The 19,089-nt window shown below is 35.1% G+C and overlaps 1 protein-coding gene across 5 annotated transcripts in view; it reads right to left on the reverse strand.

The window, feature by feature from the left end:
- Nucleotides 1–3,302: 3,302 nt before the first annotated feature.
- KHDRBS3 (KH RNA binding domain containing, signal transduction associated 3) overlaps nt 3,303–19,089 on the reverse strand; it is a 95,392-nt gene continuing 79,605 nt past the window's right edge. For 4 of the 5 annotated variants that reach the window (XM_072851155.1, XM_072851154.1, XM_072851153.1 and 1 more), the window contains 2 exons: nt 10,762–10,820; nt 6,873–7,422 (listed from right to left, as the gene is read on the reverse strand). In XM_072851155.1, the coding sequence (XP_072707256.1) occupies nt 7,331–7,422; nt 10,762–10,820 (151 nt within the window). In that variant the 3' untranslated portion in view covers nt 6,873–7,330. Of the gene's footprint in view, nt 3,433–5,852; nt 5,910–6,872; nt 7,423–10,761; nt 10,821–19,089 lie in introns of those variants that run through there. The other variant, XR_012040569.1, reaches the window with a different exon arrangement.

Consider the following 19,089-nt stretch of genomic DNA (forward strand, 5'->3'; position numbering starts at 1 on the left):
TCACTATGTTTTGCATAAAAGGGAAAAAAAAAATCAGTTTATGGAGGTCAGTAAAAAAACGACTTTCCTTTATCTTCACAAAGGGGCCAGCATTTCACTTCAGGTGAAAACTTCCTTGATTCTAAATTTCAGTAAGAACATAAAGATAAGATTTTTTAAGCTATGCTACACTACATGGTTCTAGGCATAAAGAACTGGACAAGCGTTTAGCTTTGCAAAAAGCAGAAACTCAGCTCCAAGGACTCTCAGGGTAATATGAGCAGAACCTTGTTTAGTCAGGAATTCTAGCTCAGTAGCTTTCTATCTTGAAAGAGCATGAGTTATTTTGATTAGTGGATATAAAGAATCCAGAGACATTTTGTCATAAACCTTTATTAAATCTACATTATTTTAATTTCATAATTTCCAAGTACATCTTTGACTGAAAAGTGGAAGTTTCCATTAAGCCTGTTCCCTCATTTGCTATTTTTAGGAATGTCGACATTTCAGACTTTAATACTTTCCCAGTGAGAAACCTAAAAAAGAACTACACAGCAAAGCAGCTTTATTTCAGCCCTCAGCTACAGTTTCTAAGCATTTTTTAAAATCCAAGTTTGCCAGGGATGTTCTCTTGACTTGCAATTGTAGAGAAAGCCTGCCTGAAGACAAGGGTCAATGCACGGCAAACTTACTGAAGTATCTGAGGCTGCACAAACATTTATCATCTTAACAATATGTGCTTTAACACTAAATACCTTCAATAATTTCCATTACCAAAGGGGTTTTTCTCCCCATTAAACAAATGCAGCTGTCTTCGATAAAATTGCTGAGCTTCTGAAAATAATTCTCAGCCCCTTCATCCAATTAATCTTTTTAATAAAGTCAAAAGATATTCTGATTCTTGATGTGCATTTATTCAGCTACAATAGTACTGAGGTTCTTGGACATCAGTAACCTGGAAATTCTACTGTAAGGTGGGCCCTTTAGCACACACTTGTGAACCTGCTACAAAAATCCAACTACAATGCTAAATTAGTAAAAAAGACTGCAAAGTTTGTGTGAAGTGGAAGCAAAACCACTCAAGGGCAGATTAAATCCTGTTTATCAGCAATCATTATATATATATTGACTTCGCATTTTGATCTTTAAATTATTTTCAGTTCCTTTGCCCAGAAGGATGAGAAGTTCCAACTTGAAAAGTATGCTCTGCAACATCACTTAGAAAGATGTGACCTCAAGGTTTGTTCTAATACACACAGTCATAGAATATTATTTCATACATTTATTATGTACCTACATGTAGGGACATCCCCACATTAAGATGAACACTATTGGAAAGACTGTGATGCAGACTGGACAATCCATGTGAAGCAGCAGGCTCATGTCTTTGGTCAAAACCTTTAAGTGAGGCAATGTCATGTAGAACTGGTATTGCAGAACAGAGGATCAGGACTGTCTCACCGTGTAGGTTGAAATCATCAGTGACAGCACAGGCAGGATGCACATACATATGTGGTCTCTTGAAGTTAACAACAAAACTATTCCAATGATAACCAGATTTCACTCAAAGCACAATCACAAGAAACACATAAACCCCTACCTAGTGATGATAATAACCAGCAGAAATGAAGTCCAGGCTTCAAAGCACAGAAACAGCCAGTCCTTAAGTTTTTTAGTGAAATCAAGCAAAGTACTTGCAAGACAAACAGCTGGATAGTCTGCAGTCAACCCACTTTGACTGGACCCTAACAGTTCCTGTGTTAGGCCACTCAGTAATCAGACAAGATCTCAAAAATTACCAGATTTGCTAGATAGCTGTGATAGTCACATATTAAAATAAGTCACACTAGCAAAATATTTTAGCATTGACATTAAGAAGCTCTGTTGTTCATGACTCCAGAGTGGAAGGCTTGATACTTCACTCATTAAATAGTTCATAGCACTCCTCAAATGAGATTGTGTTGGTAATCCATGTCTGGTCCAAATTATAGCAAGTGAAATTGCATTCTGCTTATCTAAATTCCCCCCCCGCCCCAGTATCTATATACAATTTTTATACTTGGCTAGCATTTAAAATGTTAGGCGCTGTTCCACATCAGAGGTTCCTGCCTGTCAGTCTGAAGGGAATCCATTAGTAGTGAATCCCTTGCGCTTATTCAAAGGTTTTTGGATTTTGCTTTTACTTATTTAAATAATCACTATTGCTTGCTGTGGAAAACATTACAGAAATGCAGTCGTAGTACAGTGAAAGATGATGGCAGGGAAAATCTTTCCAGATTGTGAGATTAACTGATAAAATCCCTTTAAATATTTGAAGGTTAAAAATACAGACTTTTTTTTTTACAGTCAAAGTTTTTTTTCATCTATTAAAAGTGATAGCTTACTCAAGATACTTTGATCAGTGCCAGGGTTAGTAGGAAATCTTAATTTTTTCCACATCCCCATAAATTTCAAAGCCATTCTTCAATAGTCAGTGTATAGTATTAGAAGTTATGAATACATGTTGAAGAGGAGGCATTTGGTGTGAAGCTATTAAGTGATATTGCTGATTTTCAAAATAAAATAAATGACAGACCTCAATTATGCTTTTCTTCGGATGAATTTGAGATTCAGTGAAGAAAAATGCATTTAATGGAAACATAACTGAGGAATGGGACACTCATACTTTGCAAGAAGTATTTAGGAAAGAACACAAGAAATTAAATTATCAGAATTTTATTTCTGTTACAAATTATCACAATCACAATTAATATAAAACAGAGAAAGCACTGAGGAAACTTGACTGTTAGATACAAGATTTATCAAGGTGTAAAAGCCTCATCCAAGACTACTACTAGAAAACCTGTGACTGTATATCAGAGAAAACATTTCTGCGCATCAAACACCAAGTGAAAGAGAATAAGCAGCATAGTATAATTGACAGGGATTAAAACACCTTCATGTTACACAAGTTTCTCAAGGAAATGGAAGCTGGAGTATCATTTCTACCCAAGAGTCTTGTTTTGAGTAGATCTGTTTACAATTAGCTATTAAGAAAAGCTTCAGCATAAAACACCGATCTTCGTTTGAACTTATCCATGTTCTTCATACATTAGACAAGCTATTTCCAAAAGCATTTAAATTCTAGTCATGAGACTTCACACACTCTCTTACACTTGCTGCATAAGGCTAAAAAGAATCACTAAAAGGAACATGAGGCTGCATTATTGCTTTGTAACAGGAACTTAGATGAAAATTCTTTATTGAGCTCCAAATAAAACATTGTTGCATCACTAAACAATTAAAGAGTTTAAGTATACAATTATTTTTAAAAGTGTATCATATTATACACTTTAAGGCTTTAATACAAGAAATACAGAACAGGGTTTTCATACTCCGTAGCCTGTCTCGTTGTCTAGGCACACGGATAAGTACAATGCTCTAAGCAGTCTGTGATTAACAGGGCAGAAGTTCCTGAAAAAGAGCAAAATATAATTTATTTGTATACATCCCGAGATTACCAACTATGAATTCTCTGAAGACTGTCAGATCGTAAGCAGTGGGATCAGGCAATTATGCATATAATAAATGTATGTAGATTTATGGAAACCATTGCAGAAACCGCTATCATTGAAATGGAGTGCAAATGTGATAAAAAGGTTCAATAAAGGCAAATTAATGCTATGGTTAATTATAATCAACATTACTTCTTTGACCAGTAACACAGCAATTGACCAGTGTCAGAACAAAATCCTACTAGAACAGATAAACACTCCTAGGTTAGTTTGTCTCAATAAAAGAAAGGCTGCCTTCTACATTGATTTTTAAAAAAAATTAGGGATCTTTAGATAATTTTTTCCTCTCTTCAAGACATAATGGATTTCTTTGCATAGATTACTCCAAATAAAAAAAAAACAGAAATGCAATAGCAGAACACAATGGTAGTGCATATTATTTCAGGAACTGTCAAGAGAAGTTTTGTACTGCAAATATGTAGTTTCTAAGATATGTAGTTTCTAAGAATATCTAATACTAGCTGTTTGAGCTGATGTAGCTTATAGTACACACATGTATAGGACATGAGAACTGATACAACTTGGGGTTTTTTAAGAGGTATGAAAACACATTTTCTTAGGAGAAATCAGGTGTATCCATGTGGAGCACTGGAAGAAGGAAGACTTAATGGATTTAAAATTCATACCACTATCCTGCTCAATATATGCAGACTTTTTTCTTAAATGTATCAAAGTTAGATCTTGCAACTCATTAAAAGAACAAATAAAATTGGACCAAAACTGTTAACTTTTCTGTCAAGGTGGGCCACAGCTACTTAATTGGACCACCATAAGGCCAGACTACTCCATTTTCTGTCAGATGCACATCTGGCACATGACCAAAACAATCACTTCTGACCATAGGATGGGTGTGCTCTTAGTCAGGAGGGGAATTTTCTTTTAATTTACTCATGTGACCTGCAACTTCCAGTCATATGACACTGTCACGCAATGGTGCACCCAAACAGCCTCTGTATGATTTGACAGGAACACGCTTTTTCCCCTCACCAAGAGGGAACCTGGAAAAATTTAAGGGTTTATAGGACTTCAGGGCAGGGTAGCAGAAAAGTGACACAAATTCATGCTGATACATTCATCCTCCATATAGGATGGATGAAAGAAAGAGGGCATAAAAAAAGAGTTGGATAAATATTACAGAAGGTTGAATTCACTTCTGAGTCACTTAATTCGTCCACTAGCCATCCCTGCTACTAGATATTTTAGTTTCAACCCATCAAGTTTCATTGTATATGGTTAATATAAAACTTCATATTTTCAAATGAAAACTTGTTATGACTTATGTAACTCGTCATATTATGTGTTTTAAGATGTGAACAGAAATAAAGATTTGGCCAATTCCATTACAAATTTTTTAAAAGATATTTATATACTCAGTTTTGCCATAGCAGTTCTAGCAGCTGGTATCAAATCTCAGCCCTTTGAGCCCCAGAGGGCAGAAATCTTCTCCTACCTTCCTAACCTTAAAAGGGTCCTTTGTTTTAAGTCTTCAAAATACTCTCAAAATTGTTCTAAAGCGATCTTATATGTACAAAAAGCTCCTTTAGCCTGTGACAGGAGTATCTTAAATTTACTGTGGTTATACAGAGGCAGTTCAATGTATGCAATATTTCAAAGTATAGAGCTCTGTTTATCTAAGTCATGTCAACTAAAGGCACTGTGATCATGAGGTTAGCAGGAAGAATTACCATTCCAAGTAGGAAATAAAGAAAAAAATCTGTTCAATTTAAAATATGCACAATCTGAGCATAAATACAGCTAAATTATTTCTTACTTTATATATTGAATTCACCAGAAACAGTAGAGCTATTCTACAGCTAATGTTTCTCAATGGACTTCTTTATTTGTGCCAAAAGTCAGCCTGCTCCTTGTGCAGAAATGCTTGACTTAAAGCATTCTGTAGAATGATTTTCTCTTCAGCTTCATAAAACCATTTTAGACATGTTTGCTGACCAGATTACAGTTTTTAAGTTCCCATTTGAACACTACTAGGATAAAGTTACATTCATTTTCTTTCACCTTCCTCTGTCCAATGGAATACTTAATCGGTTGAAATATTGTCAAAGCTACATATACCTTTCAGTAAATGAACAGCCAGAGGACAGTGTCCACATACTGGGACAGTTTAATGTCCTGTTTAATGATAGTTTAAAACTATGACTTTTCCCACCAGAACTGAACATAGCCAATGATTTGTGCTGGCCTCCAGCTCAGTACCTGTAATCGTTACATAAATTAAAGCCTTGGGTATAAAGAATTAAGGACCTGATCAAAAGCTCCATTATTTCTCTAATAATTTCACAGATGAGTAAAGATACCTACCAAAGCATCAGAAGATTAAGGTTTTTGTTCTCTTGGCTGTCCAAGGAGGTGGGTTTCCTGACAAGAGAAAAGAAGGTATTTTTACTAAATTTCAAAGACTTTCAAATAAAAACTAAAGAAAACAATGTAAATCAAACTATAATTAATAGAAACGTAATGATTAACAAAAAGCTTTAGATAACATTTGTAATGTTTAATTTACTAGAATTTATAGAAAAATAATATATTACAAACTATTGGTTATGAGGTTTTACAGTTGTTTAATAGGGAATAGTTTGTCCAAATTTAACTAGCTAAGCTAAGGCTTTTTAGAGTACTAACACAAATTAAATGTTTTAAAATGAGAATTTAGGTGTCCTTAAAGTCTTTCCTACATTCTAAAATGAAACTTTCTAAGTTGAAGCCTCCCTGTTTTTATTGGTTATATTAAGATAAATTGAGATTAAAATCTTATTTGATTTATTTACCTTTGCAAATGAAGACCGTTTTAAGGGTTACACATCCTCTGCCTCTGACGAAAGCGACCTCAATTAGTCAAGTCAGAAAGTCTTTAAAAGCTTTGTGTTTATTGCTTCCAGCACGGAGCGAGGTGGTCATTAACGTACCAAAATTCTCATAAAAATTCCAAAGTTGCACTAGTGAAAGAATGCTCAACAAGATGAAAACTAGTCACATCTTTTTCAGAAAATTCATTAGCTATTTTAAACCATTTTTAACAAAAATATTTTGATTTAATGTGGCACTCAAGCAGATCCATACCATTTGGATACTTTAAACAGCATTTATATCTACTGTGAATATATATATACATTTAGGTTTATACCATTTTTTAAAAGAAGTTGCGCAATGTTTAATATGAGCCTTTTATACTGATCACTGTTAAACGTATTTCTCCCTGTTTACTACTATTTATGAAGTTTTATTATAAGATAAAGCATAAAATTAATCTCACACACACTGATTTTCTTTCAAAAGTTTATTTAGTATCAAGCAAGGGTAAAACTTTGCTTAACACTACAGAACATTTCAAGACTTGAGTTACAAAATACCACATTATTTGCATTTGTAATTTGCTTCCCTTTTTACGCATGTTTGCAAAGAGAAAAACTAGCAAATGGCTGAAAATAAAAACTAAAAACTAAATTGTTGAAAACCTTTAAAATAAAAGGTTACGCTTATGTTAAAAGAATGGACTAACATATTTAGTAAACCTATTTTTTGTTTAACACTAGTTAATCAAAGGTTATTTTTTTGATCACCTATTTTTTCAAATACAGCTTGGAAATAACAAAGTTCCTTGTTTTACATATCTTTATGTCCAGGTTGTTCTTTCAACAAAATATTTTTAAGTTCAGTCCATCCATTCAGATTTTTAAGCGCTTTGATTTAATAAAAAGGGATTGTTCATAGAAAAAATTACTTTGAACAGTATACAGGACTGGTGGAGATTGGATATTTCACAACATCAGACAGTACAATCAGTATCTGGCATATGGCTGGTCTCTGTAGACTCCTTTTGTTGTCCTTGCAGAAGGTGCCTTGTGTCTTGAGTTGGTCCATTCTTCTTGCCCTACAAGAATGGAAAATATAGTTAGACACCTTCCAATGTTCTCAGATGCTGTACTTATTTTTTCCTTATTAATTGTGCATTAAACAGCAACATTTTATTTATTGAAACCAAGGTGTACAAAGTCTAACACTGGAAGCAAAAAATCTTGGTACAACGCAACTATATGAGCTACCCCACAATGCTTTTTCAGTACATAACAGCAGGGAGCATGGCAGGCTAATGGCCTGTATTTAGGGCTCTGGCATTCAGCTGGACTTGCTTGTTGCAAATACACAGAAGTGCCAGCTATAGTAGCAGACCTACAAATAATTATGCTAGGATGAAATGAATGGAGGATATGAATTATGTATATAAGCAAATCAGATACCCTCAAAAATAAGTTTCTTTGCATCAGTACTAATTTAGGCTTAATTCAAATATGCAATCCAATAGTGAAAAGCCTCAAGAATCACTAAAAACACCTGTGGCTTCTAGTAATCTAAGGGCAATATTCGACTTCACTGTAAACATACACTTCCTCCAACACACAAGAAATAGGAAGGCAGATTATAAAAAAAATTAAAAGGGCAAAGGAGATTGCTTGTTTGAATTTTGACAACAAAATACGTTTTTGAAAAGCTTATGCTATATTTAATGCTTCATAATCCTACCACATTTTAGTGGTAATAAATACTAACAAAAGTAGCGAAGTATTGTCTTAAATAAGAATCAGACCTACCGTGCCACGCATTTACAACAAAAGAGAAGATACAGGACCAAATGCAGAGTATAATGAATCAGTACTTAGGTACATTTTAGTCAAGTAAACAAATCAGAGTACTGCCCCCGAGAGAAAAAACCAAAAAACCCAAAAGAAAACACCTGAAAACAGTGTATGTGCTTCCATATCTACTTTTGGAGAATTGCCCTGCCCTAAGCAGACAGTGTCCAAGTGAACCCAATGCAATCCAGAAACTAAGGGTGGAATCTAAATGACTAGGTATGGTAATCTAAAATGTAGGCATCACTTTATCTGTCTTTCTAGTCAATTAATAAAGTCAACAGCCAAAGAACCCCTCTACTTCTTTGAATGGTAAGGTAACTTCCTCAGACAGTAGCTATCTGAAATTAGGCGACAAGAATCCTGTAAGTCAATGGTCCAATTTCACAATCTCTTTATGGAAGTCTCTTCCCAGCTACTTTATTTTAAAAAATTTAGGTGGTCGCCTGCAGAGCCTGGGTTATATATCATACCTAAGTGGTCAGAACATTTGCCTAGGAGGTAAAAGGAACAAGCTCAAATTTGGTGTAAGGCTGAAAGAATGAAAACTTGTACCTCAGGCAAGTTCCACAGGAATCTGATAACAGAATAATGTACACGAGAAGCAATGTCTTGTGCTTCTTCACACAGAAAGCAAGGCTTGTATTAAGCAAGGAAAAGAACCCTAGCCTAACAGTAAAGGTAGCTGGCTGAGGGGTAAGAATGAAAAATATCCTAGCTTTTAAGCACTGCTGCAAGGAACTATTTAAACGTAAAAAGCAGTCTTGGTTACAGTTTAAGGGGATACTTGCTCCTTTTCAAGCAATTGGTCAAATCAGTAGGGTAGAGAGTCACCTTACTTTTTATCAGTTTTCATTTTGGTGCCGTTCAGGGTTCCGAATCCTAAAAATACTGATGATGTTCTTACATCCTCTGGATTGGCACCTGAGCTTCTTAGAGAAGGAAAAGTTCAGGTACTTCCTGGGAAACTCGGTTTCCTCCTGGCCAGCACTAGGCAACTATCTGCTCACTATGCAGTCTTACGAATTTTAGTCCAGGGCACCTAATGTTCTTTACATACTGTAAGGATGATTATTAGTATCTAACTCTGCATTTAAGGATGTACTTGAGGGTCAGCTAGTTAAGAAATAAAGTGTATAACTATTTATTTGTATGTGCAAAAACTTCAGTAGCTGTAACCCATAATCATTCTTCAAGGTATTTATAGTTTTCCTCTCAACTTGAGCAAATATATCACTTAATATTCTGAGTGGCTATGCTTTGATAAGTAGAAAACCAATTTTAAATGCAAAAGCAATGAAAAATCCATATTTTCAACCTTAAATACTGCAATCCACATTTTTCCCCCATCAGCCAACTATCTACATTAAGCAGTTTCATACTTTTTTCCCCCATACCAATTTTGCATTCATGAAATAGTCTTAGAAATACCAGGCTTATAATAGCAAACATTTTATTTTAATGCTGAAATAAACATTTGAGCTATATATCTATCAAGACATTGAAAGTGCTGGGGGACAGAGGAATTTCAAGTGACCTCTTCTTTTGATGAACTGACTTTCCACTTAAGCAAAATAATTAGTTTAAGCAGATGACATTGAGCAAACTTCTGTATTAGATGCATTTATCACAACAACTTAGTTGAGGTCATTTTAGTTTTCAGCAGGAAGCGCTTCCAAATGGAATTTAATACACACACCATGGAAAGTTTTAAGTAGAACACTAAAATCACTGAAGCATCCATTACCCAGAATCACAACTTTTACACTAGTTATTAACAATCCTCAAATGTTTGAGATTTGAGTGATCTAGATTATATTTCTGCTCTCTAGGCATAGATTTAACATTTATCCCTTAAGCAAAGGTGCCTTTTAACATGCTTTATGCTTCTAATCCGTAACAGATTTCTTTAAACCTGTCACTACCACACTTCTAGCTTAAAAAAATGTGATCTTTACCACTAGTGTATTTTTTTTGCTTCATTACGCATTGTTTTGTCTCCATGAGTAACCCACTGCCCTCATGTCTATTAGCTACCTAAAATACTTTCATAACCTTTACATAATGACTCCCTGCTAGATTTCACAAGACTGATGCATGAAAATGAACTAATATAAAAAGACCATACTAAAAAGACCATACAAGTCTAAAATGCACTCAATTAGGCCCTGATTCAGCTGAGCACTTCAGCATATTCTTACCTTGTACCAAGTTTCAATGCCAGCTGTGCCACACTAGAAGCATTTGCTTTCAGCTTCAAACAGCTCCTGAAAAAGGTCCTACACCCCCATTTTTTTCCTTAAATCTCTTTGAATGTGACATGAAAATGGTACTTGCAGCATGATTTAGATTTTTTTAAATTTCTTTTTAGTTTCACATGACTATGTTAGCTAGCAGACTACAGAAACCTCCTTCAGTATTTTTCTCAATAACCACATGAGAAGCTCTGTGATAGTGCAGGAATCCCCAAACAGCTGTTATCCACTGCAGAACTGAAGCTTGCCTTATGGAAATACTTCTTTGATTATGTTTGTTCAAGAGTCTACTACTGTAGTCATTCAGCTCATAAAACTACTCACCGTAAGAGTCATATGTTTCTTCACTCAGTCCATGGCCATAGTCATAGTAATCTGCTCCACTGTATGGGAGGAGGGAAGCAGGAAGAAGAAAGAACAAGAAACAAAGCAGTTACCTTTTAAGAATCAATGCCTATCATTACACATTCTGCCTTTGAAAAGAAGAAAGCTTGGAGGATGTAGACATGCCCTAAGGTAAGAAAGGTAAGCATTCATGTGACAATGACAGCTTAGATTCTGTTTTATTAATAAGAAGAGAAAATAAACCCTATTTACTTCCATTAAGGATTTTTTTCCATCACTGAGCCCCTGATCCAGTGTTAAATGTGGATGTGGGAATTTTATATTTATAATTATACTTGTAGATGGGAAGGTTGAAGATCTTATGAGTCCCAATGAAAGAAGAGTAGGAGGTGTAGGTACTGAACCCAGTTCCTTTGTCTTACAAACTTCTTTTCATTACCTACTGTTGCCTAGTATTTTGTCTTTGCATCTTTAAATTCACTGATGAAAATGCAATAAAGGACAAGCAACTTGCTGATCAGAGGGTTATATAGTTTTTATATGTGTACAGGTTCCAGTGTCTTCAAAACAAGATAAATGTATACATATGCAAATGCTATCATTTTAATAGGCAGACAAGAAACAATAACAGGAACTTCAAAGTTAAAAGCAGAAATCTGCAGTCATTAGGATTCAAAAGTATGTATGAATACCATAACCACGGCCTAAACCAGTCTTCCATTTCATAATGGCATTTCTATTTGTATTAAGACCACTGAATAGAAACTGAAGGACAAGCCTTATTACATACTGCTTTTCCATTATGCTCTCAGATTTCATATAACCATGTATAGTCTTTTATATACTTGACAGAACAAAAGTCTATTAGACATGTTTGTAGGACATCAAAAGCAGGTGTCTCAATTGTTTCTTTCCTTTTCTTTCGAACCACAGACCGACCCAGGGCTGACGATATTTGGAAAACACTCTACAAACTGATGCTACCCAAGTCATTACCTTCTGAGTGAGAAGGAAATCACTGTAATACATGATCACTAGCAAGTAATTACTAATATTGACAAAATGCTTCTAATATTAGATTGATTGCTAACAAAATAAAAACCAGAGAGAAAAGGCAATTTATTAGTCTTAACATGAATTAGCAGGTAAAGCATTTATATAAAACAACACATCACGACCACTTCTAAACTGACAAAAGACAAAGATCATTTGCTGTGTTTGGTTTATGTCTTTTTTTTTAAACTAAAAAGTTTTAAATACCACAAAATAATCCAGGACAGAAATAACAGTTCTGGTGTGTGCAAATGCATATGTAAAAAGTGTGGATTTATATCTGTTACTGCTAGTATAAGGCTTCTTAAACTTAACCAGAATGCACTATGAAGACCCACAAAAAAGTATCTGTATACAACCTAAATGTTATCTATGGTTTGTCAGTCCACATGATGAGGACCCCAGAATAACAAGGGCAAAGTTTGAAGCATAAGAAATAACATAATTTTGCCCTGCAGCAGCCAGTGATAAAACAGTCTTTATTCTGACAACCAACTTAAAACTGACATTCAACTATCCTTCAACATAGTACTTGATTATTTATTTTAAGGCTGTCATCAAGTTTAGAGGCCTATAGCAGCTGAGCCCTATCCCCATATCTGTCAATCCTGTCAGAATGACTTTTGCAGCATTTCATTTCGTAGACCTAAAATATCTATTAAACAAAAAATGACTCATTTTACAGCGTATAAACTGCAAAACAAATAAATATCAGAAAGGAAAAATCTTTTACTTATACTGAAAGTCTATCATGACCCATCAAAATTAATAAACTTTCCAAGAAGTAGAAGTTACAATGTGAAGTAATATTGCCTAGTGCAATTCAATACTCACTACTCTGAGCACTTCCCTTTGTGCTCTATGAACAATGCAAACTCTCTCAATGCAACTGTATGTTAAACAAATGCAAAACTTCAGATAAGGCAACTTAAAGACTACAACCCAAAGAAAAGGGTACATACAGACAGCTGTAAGGAGTTCTGGGTAAAACATTAAAAAGATTTTTTGTTTCACCTGTAACAGTCTGAATAGCCCATGGAGTTCACAGCCAAAACCAAGATACCTGAGGTTTTTCTGGAGGAATTACAGGAAAAAAATCTAATACTGTATATGAAGTTACAGCTTATAGAACTGCATTTTCTTCAAAGCAATCACCTGCTAAAAGGAAACCTAGTCAAAGGAACCTGCAATATCAAACTTCTTTGTAAATCATACATTTTAACTCATTAACTGAGATAGTGGAGGTTAATTCTATTGCGAGGAACTAAGTAGCTATATTAAATAATTCTTCCTCTGGACAGAAGGTATGATGTCAATTTTTGTTTTAAAGCATCCTTGACATTTATACTTTTTTTATATACGTTCGCTGGCATCTTAGAATTCTGACTGAAGACTATTCAAACTTTGTATTTACCTTTAATGGATTTATTCTGGAAGGAAAACTCTTTTATTCCTATTCCCTTCATTTCCTCTCATAGAAAGGAGAACAAAAAACACCAAACAGGTTTGTTTTCTTTTTACCTCTTGTGCCTCCCTCCTTTCAGAACGAGGTAAAAAGCATACCATGGATCCCTTCCTTTTTAACCCAGCAAGACTAAACCTCGAGTCTGCTTTGAGTTCACATGTTTTAAGATGTAAAATGTCTTCTTGTGGCCATTTTCTTCAATTTTCTTTTCTTAATTTTTCTTTACTTCTCCAGTTGTCTGCAAGTAGTTTCTTCCTAGCAGCAGATGTGGGCAATACCTGAAAATTCTGTGGTGTCTACTTTGTAGATAGATTTCTTTGTAGAAATGTAGATATCTACTTTGTAGATAGATTTCGGGCAAGTTTGAGCATTTTCCCAAACATCAAATAAACAGTACAAGTGCAATCAACACTGGAGTATCAGCTGTGGATTAGATCTTTTGTACATATATAGCCCTTGGTTATATCTACTCATGTTTAACTTCTTTTGTATTCCCATTCCAGCACGTCTTTGGGCTGACAGAGAAGACAGAGATGGCAAAAAAAATGCTTTGATTTTCCATGTCAACATAAAAACTTGGAACCACCTAATGGCATGGAAGAATTAGCAAACAACAATAAACTTGAAGTATGTTGCTTCTAATTGCTGAGAGCTGGGCATTAATCCTACAATGCTTAGAGGAAGTGTGAAGTGAGGCTTAAGTAGTTTAAATAAGGCCAGGGGGAAGTGCCTGTTTTCTCTGTTTAAGAAACAGCCTGAGAGAGAAGAGCAACCTCAGATTTTAGTCCTGCACTGATGAAGCAAAACCTTAGAGGAGCTTTTTTTATCTAGTAAAACAGAGGACTGGGAAGCTTCCTGCCATTTTTCTAGAAACATTGTGCTGTGAGAAGTGTCTTAAAATAGTTTAATTTAGAGGTATTCAATATAAGCCTTCAAAGGTCTTGTGGAATATGACCTGAATTTCTCAGGCTTTTCTGCTAAGCTGATTGTTTCTGAAAATATCTTCATGAACCATAATAGAAGAACAAATCTTTATGAAAAAAACCAAATAGCAGTAACTGCTCTTGACATAATGGTTAAGGAACTCTTACCTTTTATACTATATTAACTATTAGCTTATTCTGTCTAGAGATGTTGGAATATTCTCTTGGGAGAGATATCAATGGAATGGTAGAGTTCAACCTAACATTCATGAAGGTATCAGAACAGGTCATTAGGCTATTTTTGGGACAATCCTAGAACAGGCATGTCAACCATACAGTGCAAGTGTTCTGTATTATTTCCAAAAAAATGCATAAAGGTGGCCTAAGTATATTGTGATGAATGAATGCAATTGCCACAGTTCTTTAGATTTAATACAGGCATCTTTTAGAGTCAGCATTATGCCGCTTCTGCATTTGAAACAATAGTATGGCAGGGAGCCTCATTGCTAAGGGAAGAGTAAAAGGTCTCCGATTGAAAACTTCTAGTTTACTGGAAAAGCCTAGATTTAAGCACTGACAAGCCTGGTTACCGGGTTTAAGCACTGAGTGAACTGAAACATTCTTCCTCTTCAGTGATGAAAGACACCTTTTGCAACAAGTTCAGCTCCTGGTAATGCTTACTAGGGAAAAGTGGGAAAAAAATTCTGCTTTCTTTTGCACATTGGTATCACATGTAACTTTGGGACTGATGCCTTTAGACAGAAGCCAGGACCGTTTCAGAGAGTGACCAAAAAACCCCCTTCAAAACACAAACGGTTTCTCTTCTGCTAAGAGTAGCTCCATGTGTCACCTTTGTCGTTCTACACAGAGGTCACACAGAACAAAGTAGAAAGAACAAATGAGGATCTCTCTAGCAAGAGGTCTTATATAACAGATCCTGACTGATATGATCACATCTGAACAGAACTTTTCCACAAGGACAAGCCTCTCTATCATTCCTACCAGATCTTCACACTCAGCTGCTTCTTATATCAAAAAGCATTCGTCAACAGTAAACAGGAAGAGCATCCCAAATGTTATTGTGAAGACAACAATCACTGTAGGGAAGCTTCTCATATCTCCATAATTGTCTTGAACACTGAGTGGCGTATCTGTTCTTAATGCTTCTGTGGATCATTAGAACATCATATTCTGTAAGCCAGCTTACAACAGGATAGCATAAAACCAAGATATCAAGAGGAGATCCACATCTTTTCTTGCATCTTGCAGATGGATTTTTATTTAATGCCCAGTTCTACCACTTCTTAGCAGAAGTTTCTTTGGTACATACTCTCATCCCTGCATCTCAGTTTGTCTGTAAAACAGATAATGATCTCAGAAAGCAACTGAGACATGTATGTGAAGGCTTTATAAAATACAGAAAAATGATGCAATCTTCCTTTAATTATATCCTATTGTACTCTCCTATGGATAATACAAATAGCAAATCTATTTCTATAATCCTAAAAGATGACCAGAGTGCCCCCTCAAGGATTGCCTTAGCTATCACTATTTAGAAATTGCTTTTTATGGCAGAAATTGCAATAAATTTCACTTTTGTAGAACAGTGAAATGCCCTCAGAGGCATCTGCATTCTGGTGCTACCTACCAGGCACAAAATTATGTCTACATATTTCTAGCAGAACTCTACACATTTCCCTAAAGCTAACAGTTTTATCATTTGAAATGCTCAGTTATTGCTGTCTAAGCTCATTCAGTCCCCCCCCCCCCTCACCTCCCACCTCTCAAAACAGGAAAGGTAAATGGCAAGTAGCAGAGGTGACTGAAGCACACAGTACAAGTAAGGCTTCCTTTCAGGAACAGCAGCAGCAGGGACCTATAGCTGTACCTTGAAACTATGAATAGAATACAGCAACAATACATTCCTAAACATGAGAAATACTAAATAAAATGTAAAAAATTCACTACATCAAACAAGAAAGCATGAGCAGAAAAACTAAATTCAGGCTGCGTAAACATCAGCATTTTGCTTTGGCCTGTGCCTTAGAACCAAGCCACAGCCATCCCCACATCACATTTGTCTGGTTTGCAAAGCAGTTTGAGGGAAGTGAACTAGGCTGCTATCAGAGGAAAATAAAGTGGAAGTCTTAAACTACCCGGGTGTGTAACAAATGTGTTCCAACTGCTAAATGGAGAACAGAGATGTGAACCAACATGAACATGAACATTGAAAAGGATGCGTTTTTTTCCCTTTTCCGCCAAACAGACAAGACTACTCAGGACAGTGGAAGCAGCAGAGAATAATGAAGATCTGGCAGGTATCAGTCAAAATCTTTAGACTACCCATTGCAATACTGGAAAGAGCTGTGGATATCACTCCCTCTCATTCTTGGTTACCCCTCGAGTCCTGCATAAGATGTTGTTGGAGAACCAAGAGGATGTACCCCAATCTGTCACAAGTAAGACAACACTGCCTCTAATACATCATCATCCACAAAAACTGCACAGACAGTATGTCACCATTCTGTCAATAGAAATACTACTCAGTGAGATATATATCATACCTTCTTGTCTGTCTAATTTATTGAAGGAATACTACAACTTTCATCAGTTTCCTATAAATTTGATATCCTTACTCATCAGTTGAAATTGAAGAGCATTTGAGAGAAAAATATCATTCCATTCCAGTTTTATATCATTATAATTAAAAAGTAATAGAAGTACAATCAAGGAATGTATTTGGTTAAAGAGATTCTATTTAACTGTTTTCAGGGCTACATAACCATAAGCATCTGCAGATCTTAAAAGCAATATATTGCCATGTTTGAGGTCTTCCCAGTGCTCCTCTAATGCCCCTTACACAGGCAGGGTTCAAGCCTTGCCTCTCCAAGTACAGTAAGTCAGACCTCTTCCTCTTGTGTTAAAGATAATTCAAGCCACTTAACTGCTAAAACTTGTTTGCTGGGCTTATGTGGGCTCTACTACTTTTATCAACGTGTATGTTCCAAGCACATTGCACCTGACAATTACACCACAATAAACCTCAAATTCTGACGGTTACTAAACTGTATTTTTCATCATCTGTCAACTGAATGACGACAAAATTGTGCTTAAAAGTACAATTTACAGCTCCCAGTATTTCTTCTAAAATAAAATACAACCAGGAGAAACAAATAAGACCAATTTAAAGTCTTCCTGCAACCACCTCCCTTTTCTGAAGTTGCCCAATTAAATAGATATTTTCCTCACCAATGGAAAGAAGCAAGATTTTTCTTCCTTTGAAAGCAAACCAAATACTACAGGATAGTCTAACAGAAAAGCCTGCAATTTTCAATTACTGCTAGTAAGCAGACATAGTATGTTGACTGTCAAACAGCAAAATAGTGTCAAATCTTCATCTACAAAAGCAGGTTCTGTGACAAATATGTTCTGAACTGATGAAGCCTGATTTCTCATGCCTCTCTCATTCAATAGACATTGGCTTTCAAGAAAGTGTGAGTTTTCAGTGAAGTTCCTTTTCCATCCCACACTGGGGAAAATAAATCTTCCTTATATATATTCTTCACTGTCTACTGCAAGCATAAATTTATTATGTCCTTTCTCTAGTCAGAGAGACTATGTAGTCTCTCTTCCTTATCATGGTATCTTAATGAAACCAGTAGAAAGTTTATTATGTAAGACATTTGAAAAGTTATTTCTAAATGAATAACTTAAATTTGTAAGATTTGGAAGCCTGATTATCCAAGTTCTGTCTCCAAAGACAATATAGCTAGCAACACTGCTGCAGCACCCTGCTGAGCCCTAGCAACTGGATACTCTCCTTCCTCTTTGTTACCTCCATCATCCAAGCTTAAAGTACTTTTTTTTTTAAACATCCTGTAATTAAATTGAAGCCCTCATAATTAAGATATTTTTAAACTCTGACTAATTCCACAAGTTACCATTAATAACTACAATATAGTATTTAACATTTCAAAAATATTCACTGTTAATGAGTTTTTCTTTCTATTAAGGACTTCTTAAAAGATCTTATTTGACCTATCCATTTCTCATGTTTTCACCTGTGTAATCAGTCAAGGAAAAAATCCTAAATCCTACCAAATACTCATCCTCTTGTAATTATATTGTGGTAATTCAGGCACACAGTTTAAGATGCTGTACAATCACCTAAGTAAAATTAAACCAATCACACAAAATGAATAATCTAATTTTATGAAATAATTACTTTTTTGGATTATTCAAATATTTAAAATTTCATGTCATTACTTTTGTACTATTACAACACCTCTAAGTTTTCTCCAACAGGTCTCTAAATTTATTGAATGCATTTTCACTTTTTTTCTAAGCATTGAGGCATAGTCATAGTTCAGTTTAATAGCAAAGCCATGAAGAGAACCAGAATTATTTTTTGTATCTAAAAAGCATTTTACTGAGTATAATTAGTACAAATTAAAAGTAATCCTAACATTTCTTAAATAGTGAAGTAATCTCCTAATGTCAACATGATGAGGATTCTAAAAACCTTTTCCAATTTTATGAGTGCAGCATGTGGTATACTTGTGTTAAGATTAATTTTTCCTTTAAAGATAAGTTTTTTCCATCATTACACTTGAATTGCCTTTTACTGAAGGTTTCAGACCAGATTTCTGTAAACCAATTCTTACAAAAATTCAAGCATGTATGCTAGACTCACAAATAAAATATCTGTGCTATTGAGGCACTTCTGAATATTTTATCTTGTCACATTTTAACAGGTAACAAAAAAAGGAAGACGAACTATCTCTACCTGAAGAACTAGATCTGAAAAACTGCAGAAAATAATCTCTTCCAATAATATGAGGGTAAAAATTAAGCAGGAAACCACAT

This window comes from Ciconia boyciana, chromosome 2, assembly GCF_034638445.1.
Source record: "Ciconia boyciana chromosome 2, ASM3463844v1, whole genome shotgun sequence".
Taxonomy (NCBI): domain Eukaryota; kingdom Metazoa; phylum Chordata; class Aves; order Ciconiiformes; family Ciconiidae; genus Ciconia; species Ciconia boyciana.